General features: G+C 56.2%; 1 protein-coding gene across 1 annotated transcript in view; it reads right to left on the reverse strand.

Annotated features, from left to right (window-relative positions):
* SHANK1 (SH3 and multiple ankyrin repeat domains 1) overlaps positions 1-23,387 on the reverse strand; it is a 56,665-nt gene that overhangs the window by 17,864 nt on the left and 15,414 nt on the right. The window contains exons 9-17 of the mRNA XM_060186520.1: positions 12,508-12,585; positions 12,290-12,356; positions 8,761-9,091; positions 7,827-8,020; positions 4,122-4,235; positions 3,894-3,969; positions 3,444-3,470; positions 1,746-1,944; positions 1,437-1,507 (exon numbers count right to left, since the gene is read on the reverse strand). Coding sequence (XP_060042503.1) covers positions 1,437-1,507; positions 1,746-1,944; positions 3,444-3,470; positions 3,894-3,969; positions 4,122-4,235; positions 7,827-8,020; positions 8,761-9,091; positions 12,290-12,356; positions 12,508-12,585 — 1,157 coding nt within the window. The remainder of the gene's footprint in view (positions 1-1,436; positions 1,508-1,745; positions 1,945-3,443; positions 3,471-3,893; positions 3,970-4,121; positions 4,236-7,826; positions 8,021-8,760; positions 9,092-12,289; positions 12,357-12,507; positions 12,586-23,387) is intronic.

A 23,387-nucleotide genomic window follows, 5' to 3' on the forward strand; every position in this document is an offset into this window, starting at 1 on the left:
TTACCCCCATTTCTCTGCACGCTCCGCGCACCCTCCCCGAGAGCCGGCGACATTCCCCGTTCCTCCCCGCTTCCGCCTCCCCGCCCCCTTCACCCCGCGCGCCCCCCCAAGCCCCGTCGAGCCCACCCCGGCCCACGCGGCGCCGCGTTCACGCTCCACACTACCTGCCCCGCAGAAGCACACACGGGGTCCCCCCCCAAGCCATCCTCGGCGGCCCCACGCGCCCGGCCCGGCAACCGGCTCTGGCTGCCGGGCTCCAGGCTCCCGCACGCGGAGACTGCAGCAGCCGCACTCCCCCACCCCCACCCCGGCCCGCACACCCCCCAGCCCCAGCCCCGCGCCTGGCGCTCCACCCCCACCCCCCAGGCTCCAGGCCCCTCCCCGTGTACCCGTCCCCGCCGGCTTCTCCGCGGCCCCCGCGCAGGGCAGCCGGGCCCCCTCCCATGCTGCCGAGCGGCGCACACAAGACCATGCAGCTAGCTCCCCGCTCAGCTCGGCCGGGGCTCGGCAGGCAGGCACGCGTGCCCCACGCAGGCACCGACCCCCGGGGGACAGAGGGAGGGGGCACACGGGGACAGCGGCGCACGGAGGGACTGGCGTGCGGGGGGCGGAGGGGGGCCGTGGGGGAGGGGACAGGACTGGCACGGGAAGGTGGGTGTTGGGCAACACAGCCGCAGTGCCTGGGACAGACCCACTCTATCACACGCGCGCGCGCACACACACGCGCGGTCCCCAGACAGCCTCGCCATTGCTCCAAGTCACACACACGGACACAGATAGACCCGGCTGAGGGAGGGAGCTGGGGCCGCCATCTCGCGTTCCATCCCCTTCCTCCCACCCCCCAGCACACGCGCGCACACGCACAAGCGCGCGCTCACATGCACACGCGCGCGGCTGCGGGCGGTCACACACGCACGCAAATGCACACAGCCACACGCGCCGCCGCGCAGTGACACGCAGCGGAAAAAGGAGGGGAGGGGCGGCCGGGGGCGGGATGCGAGTGTGAGGGGGGAGGGGGAGGACTGTGAATGGGAGAGAGGGGGATGAATGGGGGGGACTCGCCAACTCCGCGCAGGGGTGTGGGACTGCGGGGCTCCGAGGATCTGGGGCCTGGAGTGCAAGCGCCTGTCTGCGGGGAAGCCACGGAGCCTCCCGATGGGGAGGGCTCCAGAGTGGGGCCGTGAAGGGTGCCAGGAAGGACGAGGGGGTCCTGGACCCTGGAGTGAGGGCCGGGAGGGGGTAAGGTCCTGGAAAGGTGGGGGTGGGAGGCAAAGCTCCCACAGGCCTAGGGTGGGGGCCCAGAGAGGGAAATGGAGAGAAGGGGTTCCCGCTGGGAAGAGATAAGACGAGAGGAATAGAGGGGGCGGCATGGGGGCGGGGAGGCGCCCCAGGGCTGGGGGTCGCCCCGGCCCCCAGCGCAGGGCGCGCTCGGTTACCTGTAGATGTACCACACGCTGCGCCTCCGAGGCCCCAGGGCCGGCCAGCTGGAGGAGAGCGCGGGGGGCGGCTGCGGCAGGGCACCCCCTCCGGGTCCGCCCCCGAGACCCCCGCCGCCGCCGAGCGCAGACAAAGCCATCGCCGCCGCGGCCCGGGCCCGGGCCCCGGTCCCGGAGCCGGCCGCCCCCGCCGCCGCCGCGTCCCCGTCCCCGTCCCCGTCCCCGTCCCCGCTCGGCCGAACCCCCGTGTCCGGGCCCCCAGGCCCCGCCTCATGCTGACCCGCGCCGGGAGGGGGAGGGGGCGCGCACCCTCCCGCGGGAGGGCGGGCAGGGCCGGGGGCTCACATGCCGGGGGTCGCGGGGGCGCGGGGTCAGGCGGCGGGGAGCGCGGGCGGCGGCGCGGGGTTCAGCACCGCGGACAGCTCCGGCGGCGGCCGCGGCGGGCGCTTTAACCCCTTGGCGTCCTGCGCCGGCCAGGGGCGGGGGCCGAGAGGGGAGCGCGGGCCCCCTTGGCGGGAGAGGGGGGAGGGGCGGGGTCGGGGGAGGAGAGCAGAGAAGGGGGAGGCACTTCCGGTCTGGGCCCCCCCTGAACCACCTCCCCCCGCCAGGGCCTCCCGCGCAGGTGCAGAGCGAGGGAGAGGGACGCACCGACAGCGCGCCAGACGCCCTGAGACCGCGTGCAGGGGACGCGCCGACCCAGCCCAGCGTCCGGCCCGGGCCATCGTGGGGGAGAGGAGCCCCTGCCCTGTCCAGCTCAGACAGACACACCGCCGCACCCCAACACGGTCGGGAGCTCCCCGCGAAGAGAGCGGCGTCCCTCCCCCACCGGTGCAGGCCAAGCGGAGGGACTGACAGACACCGCGGCTCGCCAGAGAAGAGGGAGGCCCGCGGGGCCACAGGGCGCAAAGCCCGGGCCGGGACGCAAAGCCCGGGCCCGGGAGGAAGGGGCGCGGGAGGGGAGGGTGCATCCGATGACAGAGATGGGACGCGGGGAAGAAGCGCCCCTCTCCCCCGCCAGCTGGCACAGCGAGTGACCCCCAGACTACAGCCAAGGAGACACACCGATGGAGATAAGCAGAGGCTAGTGGGGAGACCTGGGGTGTTGGGGGGGCCCGTACTCACCCGGTGCCCAGAGCCGGAGATGTACCAGGCGAACACGCACAGCGGTCAGACATCGGGGCGCAGGGTGGTACCCCAGCCCCATCAGTTGTTCACGCTCTCCCACAATCCCCTCTTCCGAGCCCAGACCACCACCCCCAGAACACAGACATATAGGTTTGGACACATTAGTTGGGAGGGTGCTACGAACAAGAGGTCCCTTCTGTGGATGGATGGGGGGGAGCAGGCAGTGGTGGGGAAGAACCTCCCCTTCCCCACCATGATCATAACCTCGCCCTGGAGCCCTCCCTTCCCCCAACACCCCAGGTCCCCAACAACAGGTCAGTCAGACATGCAAACACATGCCCTCAATCCGGTGTGCTGGTGTGAGATGCATGCGGGAGCGGGGCTGGTGAGCAGCAGACACCCGTCTCTGTGGGGGGGGGGGGGAGGCGCTGAGCTGCACCGTGTTGATACCGCAGGGAGCGGGGACCCTCATCTTCAGAAACAGTGACTCCCAGAAAGATGTGCTGAGCCCCATCGTGCACCCAACAAATGACAGCCACGAACGCACCCCTGCATCCAGAGCAGGGCAGCCCCCTTGGTCCTCAAGGGCGAGTGCATGGAGCTGGACGTCCGGCCACGCATGCACACGGACACACGACGTGCACGCGCACAGACACAAGGTGCACGCGCACAGGGTCACGCTGCTGCACAGACGCGCACAAGGACGCTGGCCAGCGCAGGACGCAGAGGCCCAGGCAGAGCCGTGCAGGAACCCGCTGGGCATGCACAGTGCACACATCCACACACCCCCACTCCGCCCTCCCCAGGCACCCCCTTTCCTTCCCATTCCTGACCCACCCCCTACCCCCCAACCACCTCCCTCCACCTCCCCTGTCCTCTCACCTCCCTGGGCCAATCCCATCCATCAAGCTTCGGAAGCAAGTAAGCCAGCAGCCAGGAGGGGAAAGGTCAGTGCGCCCCTCTGCCCGCTGCACCCCAAAGCCTGGCTCTGCCCACCCCCTCCCCACGGGGACAGACATGGAACACGCAGACGTGAGCTGCACAGAGGTGAGGCAGATGAAGGACACACAGGGGCCCGGTCAGCCATACACACAAGTCCCAGGGCCCTGAAACAACTGCCTGCCTCCCCAGCCACCCCCTGGGTGTCCCCCACCCCCAGGACGAGACAGGTTCAACAGCCACTGAGGAGGTTTGGGGACAGGATCATGCTCTCTGAGGTTCACTCTGTCCTCTCTGGATCAAACTTGAGAAGGAACAGACCAGTAGTGGGGGAAAGGTGGGGTGTGAAGGGAGGCGAGAGTGGCCCCTGCCCTGGAGTGTAGGGACATTTACCTTGGGGCGTCGAAGCTGTCGTAGGAGCCCACCGTGTAATGCCGAAAGAGTCTCTTGGCCTTGTCACTGCGGCTCTCTGCAGGGGGACAAGGGACAGCCTTGGGCCCTCCAGAAACTGCTACCCAGGTCCAGGGGGACTGGCCCAGACCCTCCTCAGCCTCCCAGCCCACACCCCATCAGGAGGGGGAAAGGAAGGGACACGCCACCCCCTGGGGGAACCCCTGCTACCTTGCTTTCCCTCCTGGGAGCGGTTTGCGACTTCTTCCAGGCATTCAGAGGGGAACCAGCCAACACGACCTTTGACCTGACCTTCCCAGAAGCCTCCTTCCCCGATACTAAGCACTAGGAAGGGGAGCAGGGGGGAGAGAGATTTCTATGTGCCCCCCACCCCCGCAACCAATACACAGCCTTCCACAATTCTCAGCACCTGGGGCCAGGAGATGGCTCAGCAGGTGGAGCTGGGTTAATAGCACTAGGGGAAGCTCATGAATGCTGGAGCGGCCCTCTGTGTGTCCCTCTCCTCTCTGTCTGTCTTTCCCCGGGCCCTAGGGGAAGCTCCATGAGTGCTGCGGCAGCCCTCTGTGTGTCCCTCTCCTCTCTGTCTGTCTTTCTCCGGGCCCTAGGGGAAGCTCCATCAATGCTGCGGCGGCCCTTGTGTGTCCCTCTCCTCTCTGTCTGTCTTTCCCCGGGCCCTCTTCTGTCTTCGAAGCTGCTCAGTTGTGTTATATGTCGCAAGACCCTAGATTCATTCCCTGTTACTGTGTAGGGGTAAAAAAAAAATCCTGTACCCAGTGAGGACAGAGAGAGGTGTTCATGGAGCAGACTGATCCGGGCCACGGTCCTCACAGGTCAAGGTCAGGGCCTCTGTCGGCCCTCCACCCCGCTGGAGTGTGCCCAAGTTCAGTTCCACATCACTGGCCCTGGCCCCACTCTACTGGACTACCCACGTTTGCTTATGCCATTTGCTCCATTTGCTCCCCAATATCTATCTATTTATCTATCTATCTATCATCTCCCTGTCTCTCTTTCTTTTGCCTCCAGGGTTACCAGCACTATGAATCCACTGCTCCTGGTGACCATTTTTTCCCCCATTTTATTGGATAGGACAGAGAGAAATTGAGAGGAGGGGGAGATAGAGAGGGGGAGAGAGAACACCTGTAGACCTGCTTCACTCGTGAAGTGTCCCCCCTGCAGGTGGGGAGCTGGGGTATCAAACCTGGATCCTTCCACTTAGTACTATGTGTTTTAACTGGGTGTGGCACCGCCTGCCCCCCCCCCCCAACTCCCCAATCTCTCTCCACCCCTCCTGGTTCTAGAAGGAGAAAAGATTTAAACCCCCTTGGACCCCACTCTTTCCCACCCCTAACTGGAGGTCCCCTATGCCTCCCCTTCCCCCCCCATCTCCAGGCTGCTTGTTTGTGTACAGTGTGGCAGTGAACACGCCAGAAACACAGACGCTGAGGTCGGCTAATGTTTTGTTTTGCCACCAAGGTTATTGCTAGGGCTCGGTGTTGGCACCATGAATTCACCACTCCCAGTGACCATTTCTTCCTTTTTCTTCCTATTTTATTTGATAGGATAGAAAGAAATTGGGAGGGGAGAGGGAGAGAGACAGAGAGGCTTCTGCAGACCTGCTTCACCACCTGTTAAGCATTCACCCTCACCCCCACCCCAAGCAGGGATGCTTTGCAGAGTAGGGGCTCAAACCCCAGTCCTTGCACACAGTAACGTGTGCTCAACCAGGTGCGCCCCCACCTGGTCCCCGATAACTAGTGTTTACCTAGATCTCACTGGGGATCAGAGCCCTCAGAGGGGACAAGCTTTACTCTCCCCACTTCACTCACTGACAGAGAAACTGAGCTCAGTGCAGAGAGCCAAGGTCACTCACTGCCAAGCTCAGCGGGCCTGTCACCCAGAGCCTGGGGTGGAGCATCTCGGGGCAAATGCTGTCAGCCACCAGGGTTTCCCTCCCTCGGTCCCAGCCCCTTGCTTTCACCTTCAGGGACACTCACAGGCGCCATCTCCTATCTTTCCATCCCCACCCTGGCACCAGTCGGCTTCCACGGGCTCCCCTCCTCAATCCCTCCACCTCCCTCAGCAGCCGAGCTGCACTGGGACCTGAGCTGGGCCCATCGCAGACTGCCCCCCTACACTGCCCCCCCCCACACACACAGGGGAGCTCGGACACACAAAGCAAGAGGTAGCTCCAGGTTGTGGCGCAGAGTTGGGGGGCTGGCTCCACACACCTGTCTGGGTGGCCTCAGAAGCAATCATTTCTTCACCAAAAAGTCATTTACTTAGTGCCAGCCAGGGGTCAGGTACTGTGGGGGGGGGACCCACAGGACTGCTTCTTGCCCTCCGGTGGGCCAGCAGCCACGCCAGGCAGAAGTTTCCAAGTGGCCACACAGTTGGAAACTGAGCTCAGCACTCAACGAGGGGGGAGGGCAGGTGCTCAGAGACAGGTGGGGGCCATGCATAAAGCAAGGGCAGCACACAGCAGGTAGAGCACAGGCCTTGCATGCGTGAGGTCCTGAGTTCCACCCACAGCACCTCACGCGGCAGAGTGACGCCCGCTCTCTCTCATTAAATAAATAAATTCAGTAGATCAGAGGGACGTTAAGCGAGCGGCCCGACCTGTTAGCAAGGCTGGGTCAGCTGGGAACAAGAGAAGGGGAGGTCTTGGGGTCCCCCGTGGGGGTATAAGAGTAGCAGGGGATGAGGCAGGAGGGCAGGCAGGGCATGGGAAGGGCACAGGGGTCAGGTACGGTACTAGATCTGAATTCTGAGAGCAGGGGTTCCTGGCACCACTGGGGGCAGGGTGCTCAGTGACATGGGTGTGGGTGGGCTTCAAGACAGCAGGTGTCTTTTAATGAGGATTTTTTTTTTTTTTTTTTTAAAGAGCATGTGAAAACAGGATAGCATGCCCTTTAACTGCATAAAGGTACTGGGCTTGGGACCGGGAAGATAGCTCAACTGTTAAGAGTACACGCCTTGCTGTGCATGAGGCCTTGGGTTTGAATTCCGGGAGCTCTGTGGATGGAGTGATGCTGTGGTGTCTCTCTCTCTCCCCTCCTCTCTCTAAAACAAAAACAAAGTGAAGATGATTGAGTTGGGGAGACTGCTCAGTGGTGTACAAGGTCGAGGATTCATTCTGAATTTTTAAAAAAATTGGAAGAAAAAAAGACAAAATTAAAAAAAAAAAACTCATGGAAGACATCAGCCTTACCTCCACTCTGTCTGCTTCAAAGGCCCTTACACCTGCGTACAGCTTTCTTTCTTTTATTTCCTTTTGTCTTGTCTGTTTGTTTGTTTTTGACCTAAGTACTGCTCAGCTGTGGCTTATGGTTGCGCCCAGGATACAACGGGGGACCTCTAAGCTCCAGGCAAAAAAGTCTATTGTGTAAGTTACTGCATTACCTCCCCAGCCCTTTCAAAGGTTTATTTACTTCGTCTGAGATAGTTTCATAGGACAGAGAGAAGCCAGAGCCTCACTCCAGTACATGCAGAACCAGGGATCAAACCCAGAGCTCAGGCGCCAGGTCCTGCACTCCACCAGCTGAACTGTTTCCCCAGCTGCTCAGTGTCCCTCCTTCCTTTCGCACACTCCGCCCCCTCAAGGTCAAGGTCATGCCTCCAAGCACTCACCCCCCAGGCAGTGCAGGGGCTCTTGTATTGTGCAATGCAGGTGAACTCCAATAACAGCAGCCACCAAGCAGGGGACCCTGGCAGGTGGGCCCCAATAATAGCAGGCACCAGTCAGGGGACCCCAAGCATGAGCCCAGTTTCTTATGCCTGGCACCTGCCGAAAGCCCCAGGGGGAGCAGGTGCCACCCTAGGAGAACGCCTGTGGAAGAGGCGCCTCAGGGTCCCGAGGCCTTGGCATGACAGGCTGTGGTGGGCCGGCACCCCCCATCCCAGGCGCCCGCCAGTTACCTTTGATCTTCTCGCCCTTGCTCAGGGAGATCTCCCCTTCGCCTTGTGCCTGGTACGACTTCACGGCCATGAAGGAGCGCCCGGGCACCGCCGAGTACAGCTTCCTGCGTCTCCCGCGGCTGCCCAGAGAGCCCCCCGGGCCCCCCGAGCCCCCGGTGCCTCCAGAAGGCCCTTCCCGGGGCGTCCCACTGGAGCTGCGTACACAGAGGGTGTGAGGCAGGAGGGCACCTCTAGGACAATGGGGGTCTGGGAGGGAGGGTTAGGGGGTTAGGGAGGGAGTTGGAGCCTCTGGGTGGGGGGCAAGGGGTGATGGATGTCCCAGCTCTGGCCTCCCAGGGTGTTTGAGGGCATTTGGGGGCTCCCTCTCCCCATCTCATTCCTGGCTTCAGGCCCTGCCCCCTCCCACAGCCACTCCCTCCCTCTGAGTCAACTTCCTGGAGCCCTGCTCCCAGGGTGTCACCCAGGCTCCCAGCTTCCTCCTGGGCTGCCTGACACCCCCCTACCCTCCCCCCAGCCTCAGGATGCACTGGCTGTCCTGCCCCCCCCCCAGGATGTCCCCAGCCCCTGTCCCTCCTCACCCATCCTGTGGCCTCATCTCTGAGCTCTCGGGGAGAGCACCCCAGCACCCCCACCCTGCCAGGCCTCTGTTCACCTCGCCCCGTGTGCGTGTGACAGACACACAGGGGCTGGAGCTGAGATTTTTGGTGGGTCCCCCTCCTGCACACCCCAGCATGCAACAGGTGCATGGAGCTAACTGAACTGGGGGTACATTTGGAGGTGGGAGAGGTCAAGACTGAGGCTCAGAGTTCCCCCCACACTCAAGGCTGGAGAGTCAGAGGCCAGGACTTGGAAGGGAGGATAGAGGGACCAGCCACTCTAGGTGGGGGGACCATGGCTCCCTGCAGTGGGTAAGCTGGGTTGGGGTTCTACCTACCTGGGCCGGCCTCGGGGCTGTCTCTTGTTCTCCTCAGGGTGCCTCCCCCGAGACGGGGAGCGGGCCCGGGCACCCCGGGGGCTGCTTGCGCTCCGGAGGGTCCCACTGCTGAGCTTGGTGCTGGGGGCGGGGGGCTGCGGCTGGCCCTGAGGCCCCGGAGTGGGGCCAGGGGTGCCCGAGGCTGAGGATCCCGGAGCCGTGAACACCATCCAGTCGGGCAGCGCCATGCTGGTGTCACTGTTGGCACGGAGCAGCGCCGGGGGCACCGTCAGCCCCCCGCCCTGGGCACCCCGCCGCCGGGCAGCATACTTGGGGGATTCCTGGAAGGGTACTGGGGGTCACAGCAGCAGAGGTGGGGGAAGAGGAGAAAAAGAGATGAGCTAGAATGGGGGGGGGGGTTCAGGGGTCCTATCCTGGCTCCCCCAACCGGGCTCCGTGTCCCAGTCCTACACAGGCACCCCGAATCCAGGGTCAGGGCTAGCGGAGTCTAGAGGCACATGTGGTTTATGCGTTGAGGCCCTGGACTTGAGCTCCAGCACCACATAGGAGCACCAAGGACTGAACTGGGGAAGCTCTGTGGGTGGTGGGGCAGTGCAGTGGCATCTCTCCTCTCTCTTCCTGTCTCTCAAGTCTCAAGAAGAAGAAAGAGTGGAAAACTGGACTAGGGAGGTCGTTCAGTGGTGACATACATTTTTGAAGCCCTGGGCTCATGCCTCAGCAGCGAGTTAAAGAATTTGAATACAGGGTGGGGGAGACAGCATAGTGGTTCTGCAAAAACACGTTAGTGCCTAAGGCTCTGAGGTCCCAGGTTCAAGTTAATGCCCCAGCACCACCATCAGCCAGAGCTGAGCAGTGCTCTGGTAAAAACAGCCAACTAAGGGAGTCAGGCGGTAGTGCAGCGGGTTAAGCGCACAAGGTGCAAAGCGCGAGGACTGGCGGAAGGATCCCGGTTCGAGCCCCCGGCTCCCCGCCTGCAGGGGAGTCACTTCACAGGCGGTGAAGCAGGTCTGCAGGTGTCTATCTTTCTCTCCCCCTCTGTCTTCCCTTCCTCTCTCCATTTCTCTCTGTCCTATCCAACAATGACATCAATAACAAAAACAACAACAACAACAATAACAACAACAACAACAAAAAAGACAACAAGGGCAACAAAAGGGAAAATCAATAAATAAAAATTTAAAAATCGGTAAGAATCTTGCTATGTGATTGGGGTCTCTAATACTAACCCACAGGTTAAATTTTTTTAAAAAAATAACCAACTAAAGACTCTAATATAATTTAATATAATATCAAGAGAAAATGAGGGCCAGGAGGTAATATCTCACTCAGTAGACTGCCTGCTTTACCTTGTGCAAGGCCCTGGGATTGAACCCTAGCACCATATGGGAGTACCATGAACAGCACCTCGGATGGTAGAGGTGCTTTAGTGTCTCTCTTCTCTTTGCCCTCCCCACCCCGGTTTGCCTCCAAGGTTATCGCTGGGGCTCGGTGCTGGCACTATGAATCCACTGCTCCTAGTGGCCATTTTTTTCCATTTTTATTTGATAGGACAGAGAGAAATTGAGAGGGGAGGGAGAGATAAGAGAGGGAGAGAGAAAGACACCTGCAGACCTACTTTGCCACTTGTGAAGCGTCCCCCCTGCAGATGGGTAGTCGGGGACTCAAACCCGGACCTTTGTGTGGATCCTTGCGCTTAGTGCTCTGTGCACTTATCCCACTGTGCCACCACCTAGCCCCCTCTTTGTCCCTCTCTCTTTCAAAAAAATTAATAAAGAGTCAGGCAGCGCAGTGGCACACCTGGTAGAATGCACATCTCACTGTGTGCGAGAGATCTGACTTCAAGCCCCTGGCAGCCCACCTGCAGGGGTCGGGAGAAATGTCACAAAAAGTAAAGAAAGACCGCGGCTGTCTTTTCCTCTTTCTCACTGTAGCCCACCATCCATCCCCTCTCAATTTCTCTTTGTCCTGTCAAATAAAAGAAAGGGGGGCGGCTGCCCAGAGCAGTGGACTCGCCCTACGGGCACAGAGCCCCAGCGAAGGCCCCGCTGGCAATATATACATATGTCTATGTGTAGATGTTTTGACTTACAGAAAATACATCAGTTTAAGTCAGTCCAGGGAGTCATGTGGAGCCCCAGACGTGCAAGTGTGAGACCCTTCGTTTGATCCTCAGCATCAAATGTGCCAGATATTTTGCTGTTCTACTTCTCTCCCTCTTCTCCCTCCCTTTCCCTCCCCCTCTCTCTCGCTCATTAGTGGACAAAACTAAGAAAAACAAAGAGCCCAGGATCAGGGGGCTGGGCAGTGGCACACCCAGTTAAGTGCGCACAGTACCAAGTGCAAGGACCTGGGTCAAAGCCCCTGCTCCCCACCTGCAGGAAGGACGCTTCACGAATGGTGAAGCAGTTCTGCAGGTGTCTTTCTCTCCCTCTCTTCATTTCCCTGTCTTCTCTCAATTTCTCTCTGTCCTAGTAAAAACAGAAGGAAAAGGGCAGTCGGGTGGTAGCACTGGGGGTTAAGCACACACGGTGCAAAGCCAAGGACCAGTGTAAGGATCCTGGTTCGAGCCCCCAGCAGTGAAGCAGGTCTGCAGGTGTCTGTCTTTTTTTTTTTTTAATTTTTTTATATTTATTTAATTTATTTTTTCCCTTTTGTTGCCCCTGTTGTTTTATTATTGTAGTTATTGTTGTTGTTGGATAGGACAGAGAGAAATGGAGAGAGGGAGGGGAAGACAGAGAGGAGGAGAGAAAGATAGACACCTGCAGACCTGCTCCACCGCATGTGAAGCGACTCCCCTGCAGGTGGGGAGCTGGGGTTCGAACCGGGATCCTTATGCCGGTCCTTGTGCTTTGCGCCACCTGCGCTTAGCCCGCTGCGCTACAGCCCGACTCCCTGCAGGTGTCTTTCTCTCCCCCTCTCTGTCTTCCCCTCCTCTCTCCATTTCTCTCTGTCCTATCTAACAATGATGACATCAATAACAACAACAATAATAACTACTACAACAATAAAATACGACAATGGCAACAAAAGGGAAAAAAAATTAGAAAGAAAGGAAAGAGTGGCCACCAGGCACCGAGCCTCAGTGATAACCCTGGTGGCAATAAAAAAAATAATAAATAAATAAAAGTAATAAAAGGGGGGTCGGGCGGTGGCGCAGTGGGTTAAGCGCATGTGGCGCAAAGCGCAGGGACCGGCGTAAGGATCCCAGTTCGAGCCCCCGGCTCCCCACCTGCAGGGGAGTCGCTTCACAGGCGGTGAAGCAGGTCTGCAGGTGTCTGTCTTTCTCTCCCCTTCTCTGTCTTCCCCTCCTCTCTCCATTTCTCTCTATCCTATCCAACAACGAATTGCGTCAACAAGGGCAATAATAATAACCACAACGAAGCTACAACAAGGGCAACAAAAGGGGGGGGGGAATGGCCTCCAGGAGCGGTGGATTCATGGTGCAGGCACTGAGCCCTGGAGGAGGAAAAAATAAAATAAAATAAAATAAAAGGAAAAGAACCTGGCTTTGCCCCATAATTCAGCTCACCCACATCCTGTTCTCGATGGTTCCGGATCAGCTCCCCAAGTTCAAAATTCCCAGCAATCACGGCCACCTGCAGGGAGAGGTTCCCGGAGGTGGTGAGCCTAGCAGACAGCGGGGTGGGCGGCATAGCGAGGTTCCCGGCCACTCTGCCCTCCCTTTCCTCTCCTCCCACCTTGACCCCCAGGACCTTCGCCCCCAGGCCCAGTGCCCCCCACACACACCTGGAAAGGCGTCTGTCCATTGTTATTCTTGACATCCTTGTTGGCCCCGCGGTAGAGGAGGATTCGGGCACAGGTCTCCTGAGGACGGCGGCCAGAGGCACCAGGCAGGGAAGGAAAAACCAAGTCAGCACGCGTGTGGACACAGGCCTGAGCTGGAGGCAGGAGGCAGCTAATCTACACCTGCCCCACAAGCAAGCAGAGCGGCCAGTCTTGACGGGGACGCACCTCACTAGCCACGCATGTGGACCAGGCGTGAGAAATAACCACGTGGGGAGATAGGCGTAGCTCGCCAGTAGGGTGCTGTGCCATGTTGCAAAACCCTGGGTTGAAGCCCAGGCACTGCAGGAGAGAATCATGGATGACACTGGGGAAAAGTCCTTGAATGCTGGAGCAATTGCTATATCTCTGTGTGTCTGTCTCTCACTCCCTCTGTATCTGCAGTTTTTTAAATATTTTTTATTTGGGGATTAATCGCTTACAGTAAATACAGTTGTTGGTACATGTGTAAAATGTCTGTTTTCTGCAAAACACTATCATTTGGGAGCCGGGCGGTAGCGCAGCGGGTTAAGCACAGGTGGTGCTAAGCGCAAGGACCAGCGTAAGGATCCCGGTTCGAGCCCCCGGCTCCCCACCTGCAGGAGAATCGCTTCACAGGCGGTGAAGCAGGTCTGCAGGTGTCTGTCTTTCTCTCCCCCTCTCTGTCTCTTCCCCTCCTCTCTCCATTTCTCTCTGTCCTATCCAACAACGATGACATCAATAACAACAATAGTAATAACTACAACAATAAAAAACAAGGGCAACAAAAGGAAATAAAATAAATATTTTTTTTTAAAAGCCACTCTCATTCATCCCCCAGCCTAGATCCCCCTCCACCATCATGCTCCAGGACCTGAAAGCCCCCCTCTTGATGCCCACCCCCCAGTTCTTTACTTTGGTGCAATACATAATCTGCCATTTATTTTCTTTTTTAAATTATATTTATTTATTTATTAATTTATTGGATAGAGACAGCCAGAAATTGCGAGGGAAAGAGGTGATAGAAGGGGAGAGAGACAGAGAGACACCTGCAGCACTGCTTCACCACTTGCAAAGCTTTCCCCTGCAGGTGGGGACCGGGGGCCCGAACCTAGGTCCTTGTGCACTGTAACCTGTGAGCCACCACTCAGCCCCACATTTGCAATTTCTTTTTTTTTTTTTCCTCCAGGGTTATTGCTGGGCTTGGTGCCTGCACCATGAATCCACCGCTCCTGGAGGCCATTTTTTCCCCTTTTTGTTGCCCTTGTTGTTGTAGCCTCGTTGTGGTTATTATTATTGCCATTGTTGATGTTGTTTGTTGTTGGATAGGACAGAGAGAAATGGAGAGAGGAGGGGAAGACAGAGAGGAGGAGAGAAAGACAGACACCTGCAGACCTGCTTCACCGCCTGTGAAGCGACTCCCCTGCAGGCGGGGAGCTGGGGGCTCGAACTGGGATCCCTACGCCGGTCCCTGCGCCTTGCGCCACATGAGCTTAACCCACTGTGCCACCGCCCGACCCCCCACATTTGCAATTTCTTAAGTTGTCTTAGGAGTAGTGGAATCACACAAGCGCAAGACCCTAAAACAGAAAGAAAGGAAGGAAGGAAGGAAGGAAGGAAGGAAGGGAGGGAGGAAGGAAGGAATAAATAAATAGGAAGGGAGGGAAAGGGAGAAAGAAAGATAGAAAGAAAGAAAGAAAGAAAGAAAGAAAGAAAGAAAGAAAGAAAGAGAGAAGTAAAAAGGGGGCTGGCTGGTGGTGCACCTGGCTGAGCACACAGTACCATGAACAAGGATCTGGGTTCAAGCACCCAGTCCCCACCAGCAGGGGGAAGCTTCATGAGTGGTGAAACAGTGATGCAGGGGTCTCTCTCTCTCATTTCCCTTCCTTTCTCAACTTCTATCTGTCCTACCAAAAGAAAGAGAAAAAACCGAGAGAGAAAGAGAGAGAGAGAGATAGCTCACTTGACAGACAGCACACTTTACAGGGCCCAGGTGGTGGAGCATCTGGTTGAGCGTACACACTACAACATACAGGGACTCAGGTTCAAGCCCCGGGTCCCCACCTGCAGGGGGAAAGTTCCATGAGCAGTAGAGTAGTGCTGCAGGCATATCTCGTCTATCTCTCCCTCCCTCTCTCTCTCTCACCATCTGTTAAAAAAAGGGGGAAGTGGCCACCATTTTTGTGGTGGAGTTGTACCTCTAATGTGTCCCAGTGATAACTCGGTGACAAAAATTTAAAAAATAAAATAATAAAAAAAAGAGAGGGAGGGGGCCGGGAGGTAGCAGTGGGTTAAGCGCACATGGCATGGAATATAAGGACCAGAGTAAGGATCCCGGTTCGAGCCCCCGGCTCCCCACCTGCAGGGGAGTCACTTCACAGGCAGTGAAGCAGGTCGGTAAGTGTCTCTCTTTCTCTCCCCCTCTCTTGATTTCTCTCTGTCCTATCCAACAATAACAGCAATAATAACAGTAACAACAACAAGGGCAACAAATGGGAAAAAATGGCCTCCAAGAGTAGTGGATTTGTAGTGCAGGCACCGAGCCCCAACAATAACCCTGAAGGTAAAAGAAAGAGACGTGGGGGCCACATTTCACCATGTCCCGAGACCCAGCTTCATGGCTCCAGCTACCACATATAAAGGGAGAGCTCTGTAAGTGGTAGGGCAGTACTCTGGTGTCTTTCCCTCTTCTCTCCCTCTCTTATCTCTCGCCCTCCATCTAAAGAGAGAAAGAGGGAAATAAATAAAGAGAAAGCGATACCACAGGAAGTAGGGAATTTAAAGCTCAGCAAAGTCCCGGCAGCAAAAGGAAAACAAAATAGAGGGAAAGAAGCACGGAAATGTCTGCGACTTTATCAAACTGGATGCATGTTAAAGAAACCAAAGTTAGACAAAGTAAGCTAACAAATGTCATCTGGTGACTTTTCCTTCTCCTCTTTTTTTTTAATAGAAAAAGGGGGGGGTTGGGCAGTAGCACAGTGGGTCAAGCGCACGTGGTGCGAAGTGCAAGGACCGGCGTAAGGATCCCGGTTCAAGCCTCCAGCTCCCCACCTGTGTGTGTGGGGGGATTCAGTTCACAAGCGGTCTGCAGGTGTCTGTCTTTCTCTCCCCCTCTCTGTCTTCCCCTCCTCTCTCCATTTCTCTCTGTCCTATCCGACAACAATGACAGCAACAACAAGAATAATAATAACTAGGGCAACAAGGGAGAAAAACGGCCTCCAGGAGCAGAGGATTCGAAGTGCAGGCACCGAGCCCAGCAATAACCCTGGAGGCGAAAAAAAAATAATAAAGAAAAAGAGAGGAGGGACACCATAGCAGTACTCCACCAATCCTCATAGTCTTCCTGGTGCCATCGATGCTGCTCCCATGTGGTGCCAGGGCTTGAACCCAGGGCCTCATGGAGCAGGCTGAGTCATCTCCTGACGTCCTTTTTATACCCCCTCCTTCCTCTCTCTCTCTGCACATCCACGAGGCCTGGCTTTACTTCCTGATGCTGTGGGCAAATGAAATAAAACAGAGGCGGGACTCCTGTGCTGTGCTGCCGGCCGGCCGGCACTGATCAGACTCCTGGGCCTTGTAGGGCTTTATAGTGGCATCCCGGCCTCAGCCTCTGGATGGCAGTAGCGCTCCCCTCCGCGGTCATGACAACCCAGCATGTCCTCCAAGTTGGTGGAGACCCCTGGGGCATAGAAACCACCCCACCAGAAAGATTCCCTCGGCTCCAAAGCCAGGGGCCTCAGGAGCTCTCTCAAAAGCCCACCCGATGGGACCTGTTGGCACTCTCTCACGCAACATGCAAAAGGTCACGGAGTTTATGGTTCTCAGGGTCTGTCAGGCTCCAGAGACTTAGTTTCTTTTAATTCAGTGCTGAAGAAAGAACTCAAGGCCTCCTGCATGCACGGTACTACTGAGAGGGGTCCCTGGCCCGATTTCTACTTTTAAAGAGAGAAGAGGGAGAGACAGAGAAGAGATGTGCTACTCTACCACTTATGGGAGGGACTTCTGCATCTCTCTCTCTCTCTCTCTCACACACACACACACACACACCTCTCTCTCTCTCTCACACACACACACACACACACACCTCTCTCTCTCTCTCTCTCTCTCACACACACACACACACACACCTCTCTCTCTCTCTCTCTCACACACACACACACCTCTCTCTCTCTCACACACACACACACACCTCTCTCTCTCTCTCTCTCTCTCTCTCACACACACACACACCTCTCTCTCTCTCTCTCTCACACACACACACACACCTCTCTCTCTCTCTCTCTCACACACACACACACACCTCTCTCTCTCTCTCTCTCTCACACACACACACCTCTCACACACACACACACACACACCTCTCTCTCTCTCACACACACACACACCTCTCTCTCTCTCTCACACACACACACACACCTCTCTCTCTCACACACACACACCTCTCTCTCTCTCACACACACACACACACCTCTCTCTCTCTCTCACACACACACACCTCTCTCTCACACACACACACACACCTCTCTCTCTCTCACACACACACACCTCTCTCTCTCTCTCACACACACACACACACCTCTCTCTCTCTCACACACACACACCTCTCTCTCTCACACACACACACACACCTCTCTCTCTCTCACACACACACACACACCTCTCTCTCTCACACACACACACCTCTCTCTCTCACACACACACACACACCTCTCTCTCTCTCTCACACACACACACACCTCTCTCTCTCACACACACACACATACACACCTCTCTCTCTCTCTCACACACACACACACACACACCTCTCTCTCTCTCTCACACACACACACACACCTCTCTCTCTCTCTCTCTCTCACACACACACCTCTCTCTCTCTCTCTCTCACACACACACACACCTCTCTCTCTCTCTCACACACACACACACACACACCTCTCTCTCTCTCTCTCTCACACACACACACACACACACACACCTCTCTCTCTCTCCCTCTCTCTCTCTCACACACACACACACACACACCTCTCTCTCTCTCTCCCTCTCTCTCTCACACACACACACACACACACACCTCTCTCTCTCTCTCCCTCTCTCACACACACACACACACACACACACACACACACACACACACACACACACCCCGTACCATCCATAGTGCTCCCATGTGGTGCTGGGGCTCAAACCCAGGGCTTCAAGCAGCAGTTACGAACATATTTTTCTGGGTGAACCATATTCTGGTCTCCAAAGTCTCTGCCTTTTTTTTTTTTTTTTTGCTTCCAGGGTTATTGCTGGGGCTTGGTGCCTGCACCATGAATCCACTGCTCCTGGAGACCATTTTTTCCCCTTTTTTAAAAAAAAAATTTTAAAAAATATTTATCCATTTTCCCTTTTTGTTGCCTTTGTTGTTTTATTGTTGTAGTTATTATTGTTGTTGTTATTGATGTCGTCACTGTTGGATAGGACAGAGAGAAATGGAGAGAGGAGGGGAAGACAGAGGGGGAGAGAAAGACAGATACCTGCAGACCTGCTTCACCGCCTGTGAAGCGACTCCCCTGCAGGTGGGGAGCCGGGGGCTCGAACCAGGATCCTTACGCCGGTCCTTGTGCTTTGCGCCACCTGCGCTTAACCCGCTGCACTACCGCCCGACTCCCTATTTTTTCCCCTTTTGTTGCCCTTGTTGTTCCATCATTGTTGTGGTTATTATTATTATTGTTGTTGTTGTTGCTGTTGTTGGGTAGGACAGAGAGAAATCAAGAGAGGAGGGGAAGACAGAGAGGGGGAGAGAAAGACAGACACCCGCAGACCTGCTGCACCGCCTGTGAAGCGACTCCCCTGCAGCTGGGGAGCCAGGGGCTCGAACCGGGATCCTCAAGCCGGTCCTTGTGCTTTGCGCCACGTGCGCTTAACCCGCTGCGCTACCGCCAACTCCCCAAAGTCTCTGCTTTTAGTGACACACTGCTGGGCCCAGCAGGAAGAGGGCATGGTTGTGGGGGTGATCAGACAAATGGTATCCAACATCAGTCACCCTCTCACTCTGCACCAGACCCCCAAGAGGTGCCCCAGGCTTGCCCTGCCTCCCCTCCCTCGCAGCCCCATCCACCTGCCACCTAGTTCCGCGCCTTCCAAGTCACCTCTTTCTCCAGCCACAAGGCTTCTTTCCTGCCCTGATGGTCTCCCTGCTGCCCCAGGGCCTTTGCACCCACCCTCACCTCTACTTGGGAGTCCTCTGCCCCCAGCACTCCACATATAGGCTCCCTTTTTCTCTTCACTCAGGCTTTTGCTTGAATGTGACCCCTGCAGACAGAGCTTCTTGGAACACTCTGTCAAAATTAACCCAGGGGATCCAGCTTGCCATACCTGGTCAAGTGCATGTCACCATGTACAAGGATCCAGGTTTGAAGACTGTTCCCCACCTGCAGGGGGGGAAGCTTCACTAGACTCCCTCTCTCTCCCTCTCTCTCTCTCTCTCTCTCTCTCTTTGTTGTTGTTGCCTCCAGGGTTATTGCTGAGGCTCGGTGCCTGCACTACAAATCCACTGCTCCTGGAGGCCATTTTTCCCCATTTTGTTGTCCTTGTTGTTATTGTTGCCAGTGATGTTGTTGTTGTTGCATAGGACAGAGAGAAGTCTAGAGAGGAAGGGAAGACAGAAAGGGGGAGAGAAAGACACTTGCAGACCTGCTTCACCACCCGTGAAGCGACCCCCCCCCCCGCGTGCAGGTGGGGAGCCGGGGGCTTGAACTGGGCTCCTGGCACTTTGTGCCATGTACATTTAACCCGCTGCGCTACCACCCAACCCCTTCCCCTCTCAACTTCTCTCTGTCCTGTCAAATAAAACAAGGAAAAAAAGAAAAGGAAAAATGACCACCAGGAGCAGTGGATTAGTTATGCAGGTGCCAAGCCCCAATAATAATTCTGGTGGAAATAAAAAAAAAAAAAATTAAGCCATTGCCCTGCCTGACACTCTGCTTTTTCCCTTTCTTTCCACTGCCCAGCCCTGGCTCTTGGTGATGCTGGGGATTGAACCTGGGACCTCTTGGATGCAAGTCCTGTGTGCTCCTGTCATGCTGTCTCCCGAGCCCTTGGTGTGTGCTCCTCTGCCCTCCCCTGCATGTACCTGCTCCACGCCAGGCATCCTTCCATTCCCTCACAGCCCTGCTCCCCTGCCCATCTCCTGAGCCAGTAGAGTGCACAGCTTGCCATGTGCAAGGACCTGGTTTTGAGCCCTGGCTGCCACATGGGAGGGCCTACATGGGGGAAGGTTCACGAGTGGTGAAGAGCTGCTATGATGTTTCTAATGTCTTTGCTTTCCTATCTCTCACCCTCTATCTAGAAAAAAAAAAAAACAATTTGAAGGAACTAGGCAGAGGCACATTGGTAAAGCACAAGCTCAAGCCCGTAGTAGCCCCACCTGAAGGAGGAAGCTTCATGAGTGGTGAAGCAGGGCTGCAGGGAACTTTCTTGCTCTCTCCCCACGTCTCCCTCTCCCCACTTGGTTTCTCTCTGTCTCTAGCTAATAAGTAAAGAATTTAAATAAATAAATCTTTAAAACAATTTTAATAGCCCTCCTGGAATGATGGACTTGTGCAGGCAATAACCCTGGAGGAAAGAGAAAGAGCTAAAGAGGGAAGCGACAGACACTGGTGGGGTGAATGTCATCCCCCCCACCGCTCTTGGTCTGGCCAAGCACAACCCAGCCCCAGAGGGTCCCCTCCAGCCACCCCAGTCCCATACTAGAGAACCCCAGTTCCCCACAGCTCCTCAGCCTCCTTCCGGACACACACAGAGGCCCTCTCATCCCAGGGAATGGCTCAGAGATGCCCAGTCCCTGCCCAGGACACACAGGGCCTGCAGCTGGGCCCCTGCCCGCCCTGCACTTCCGGGGGGGCCCCCTGCTCCCGGGGTGGGTCAGCCCGCTAGCTCCCCTGTGTGTCTGCGCGCGCGCGCGTGCGCGCGCGCGCGCGCACACACACACACACACACACACACACACACACACACACACACACACACACACAGTGTCCCCTTCCTCCCCAGCCTGCTCCCATCCTGCCTGTAGACACGCTTGCACCCTCCTCACACTTCGCTCCAGGAAGTGTGATGATGTGTTTACACGGCTGCCTCGCGCCAGACTACAATCCCCCCCCCTTCCCTCCACCCCATCCCGCCCCTGCACTGCACTGCACAGACTCAGCCCCACTCCAGGGCGTGCAGTAGGTGCCATCACAGGAGGGGTGGGGTCAGAGAATGTAGAGCTGAGCCCTGCAAGCTTTATTTGTGCAAGTCACTCACTCATTCATTCATTCATTCATTCACTGAGTCATTCGCTGATCAGACGCCGAGCAAAGCCCTTGCTGAATGTTCTGTGCTGTTCTGGCAGCTGAGTCCAGTTTAGCCTATCAGCCCGAGACTTGCAGGCCTGGCCTCAGCCAGGGCCGAGCAATGCAGTGCTCTCTCTCTCTCTCTCTCTGTCTCTCTCTCTCTCTCTTTCTTGCTTTCTTCCTCACACACGCTTCCTCTCCCCCAGGATGAACAAGTCAGTAAATCTACAGCTGGGTGGGGCAGAGTGCACCCGCTACCACACGTGAGGGCTCAGCGGTACCCCATGGCCACCTCATGGAAGCACCTGGAGGGGAAGCTTCATGAGCTACCCCTCTCTCTATCTCTTCCTGTTTCTCTCTCTCCTCCCTATCAAAAAAAAGGGGGGGGGAATCGGGTGGTAGCGCAGCGGGTTAAGCGCATGTGGCGCAAAGCACAAGGGCCGGCATGAGGATCCCGGTTCGAGCCCCCGGCTCCCCACCTGCAGGGGAGTCGCTTCACAGGCGGTGAAGCAGGTCTGCAGGTGTCTGTCTTTCTCTTCCCCTCTCTGTCTTCCCCTCTTCTCCCCCATTTCTCTCTGTCCTATCCAACAACGAACGGCATCAACAATAACAATAACAATAATAATAACCACAATGAGGCTACAACAACAAGGGCAACAAAAAGGGGGAAAAAATGGCCCCCAGGAGCAGTGGATTCATGGTGCAGGTACTGAGTGAGCCCCAGCAATAACCCTGGAGGCAAAAAAAAAAAGAGGGCGGGAGGAGGCTCGGCTCCTGGGAACAGTGGAGCTGTGTAGGTACTGAGCCCAGAGATAACTCCGGTGGAGAAAAAAAAAAAAGCAGGGAGTGGGGGTGGTCCAGGAAGTGGCTCAGTGGAAAAGCCTCTTAAGCATGAAGTCCCAGGTTGAAACCCTGGTGTCGTACGTGCCACGATGATACTCTGGTTCTCTTTCTCTCCCCTCTCATTAATAGAGAAATAAATAAATCTTTTTATAAGCAAACTGGGGTACAGAAAGAGAGCTCACTGGGTGGGTCACCTGCCTCGCCCTGGTGCCACCAGAGAAGTGCTCTGGGGCTGTGGCATCTGTCTTTCTACCTGAAGACACAGTGACCTGGACGTGTGAAGTCACACATGCACGAGACGTGGGCTCTGGGAAACAAAATAGGATATGAAGTGCTGACAAGCAGCGGGGGCTCCCTGGGAGTGCTGCTTAGACATGAGGTCTTGACTTCAATTTGGCATCACATATGCCAGAGTGGGGGCTCTGGCTTCCTCTCCCCTCCTCTCGCTCCGTCATAAATATGCATGAATATGGGGGCTGAGCAGTGACGCGCCTGGCTAAGGGCACGTTACCATGTGTAAAGGATCTGGGTTCAAGCTCCAGCTCCCCACTGGCATAGGGGAAGCTGCATGAGAGGTACAGCAGTGCTACAGGTCTCCCTCTCCTCTCTCAATTTCTCTGTGTCCTAACAAATAGAGAAAAAAGGGGGTGGGGCAGGGGCATACCAGGCTAAGTGCACACAGGACCAGGCATGAGGACCAGGGTTTGAGCCTCTTATCCCCAGCCTGGGGGAAACTTCATGGGGGTAGAGGGGTGAAGCAGGGCTGCAGGTATCTCTCCCCATCTATCTCCTCTCCCCTCTCAGTTTCTATCTGCCAAATAAAATAGAGCAGAAAGAGAGAGAGGAGAAAGAAAGAAAGAAAGAGTGGTGGATTCATTGTGCAGGCATTAAGCCCCAGCATTAAGCCTGGCGGCAACAGAAAAGAAAGGAAAAAAAGAAATAGAATAGAAAAGGGGCCGGGTGGTGGCACACCTGGTTGAGCACATCTGTTACAGTGCGCAAAGACTTAGGTTCAAGTCCCTGGGCCCCACCTGCAGGGGGGAAGCTTCACAAGTGGTGAAGCAGTGCTGCAGGGGTCTCTCTCTTTCTCTATCTCCTCCTTCCTCTCAATCTATCCAATAAATAAATAAAGATAATAAATTTTTAAAAAATGTCTGGGGGGTCGGGTGGTAGCACAGTGGGTTAAGCGAGCCCCCGGCTCCCCCACCTGCAGGGGAGTCGCTTCACAAGCAGTGAAGCAGGTAAAGCAGGTGAAGCAGGTGAAGCAGGTGCCTATCTTTTTCTCCCCCTCTGTCTTCGCCTTTCTCAATTTCTTTTTTTAATTTAATTAATTAACTAATTTTTATATTTATTCATTCCCTTTTGTTGTCCTTGTTGTTTTATTGTTGTTATTATTGATGCCATTGTTGTTGGATAGGACAGAGAGAAATGGAGAGAGGAGGGGAAGACAGAGAGGGGGAGAGAAAGACAGACACCTGCAGACCTGCTTCACCGCCTGTGAAGCGACTCCCCTGCAGGTGGGGAGCCGGAGGGCTAGAACTGAGATCCTTCTGCAAGTCCTTGCGCTTTGAGCCACATGCGCTTAACCTGCTGCGCTACCACCCGACTCTCTTTTTAATTTTTTTTTATATTTATTTCCTTTTATTGCTCTTGTTGTTTTATTGTTGTAGTTATGAATGATGTCGTTGTTGTTGGATAGGA

The sequence above is a fragment of the Erinaceus europaeus genome, chromosome 2 (genome assembly GCF_950295315.1).
Source record: "Erinaceus europaeus chromosome 2, mEriEur2.1, whole genome shotgun sequence".
Lineage (NCBI taxonomy): Eukaryota > Metazoa > Chordata > Mammalia > Eulipotyphla > Erinaceidae > Erinaceus > Erinaceus europaeus.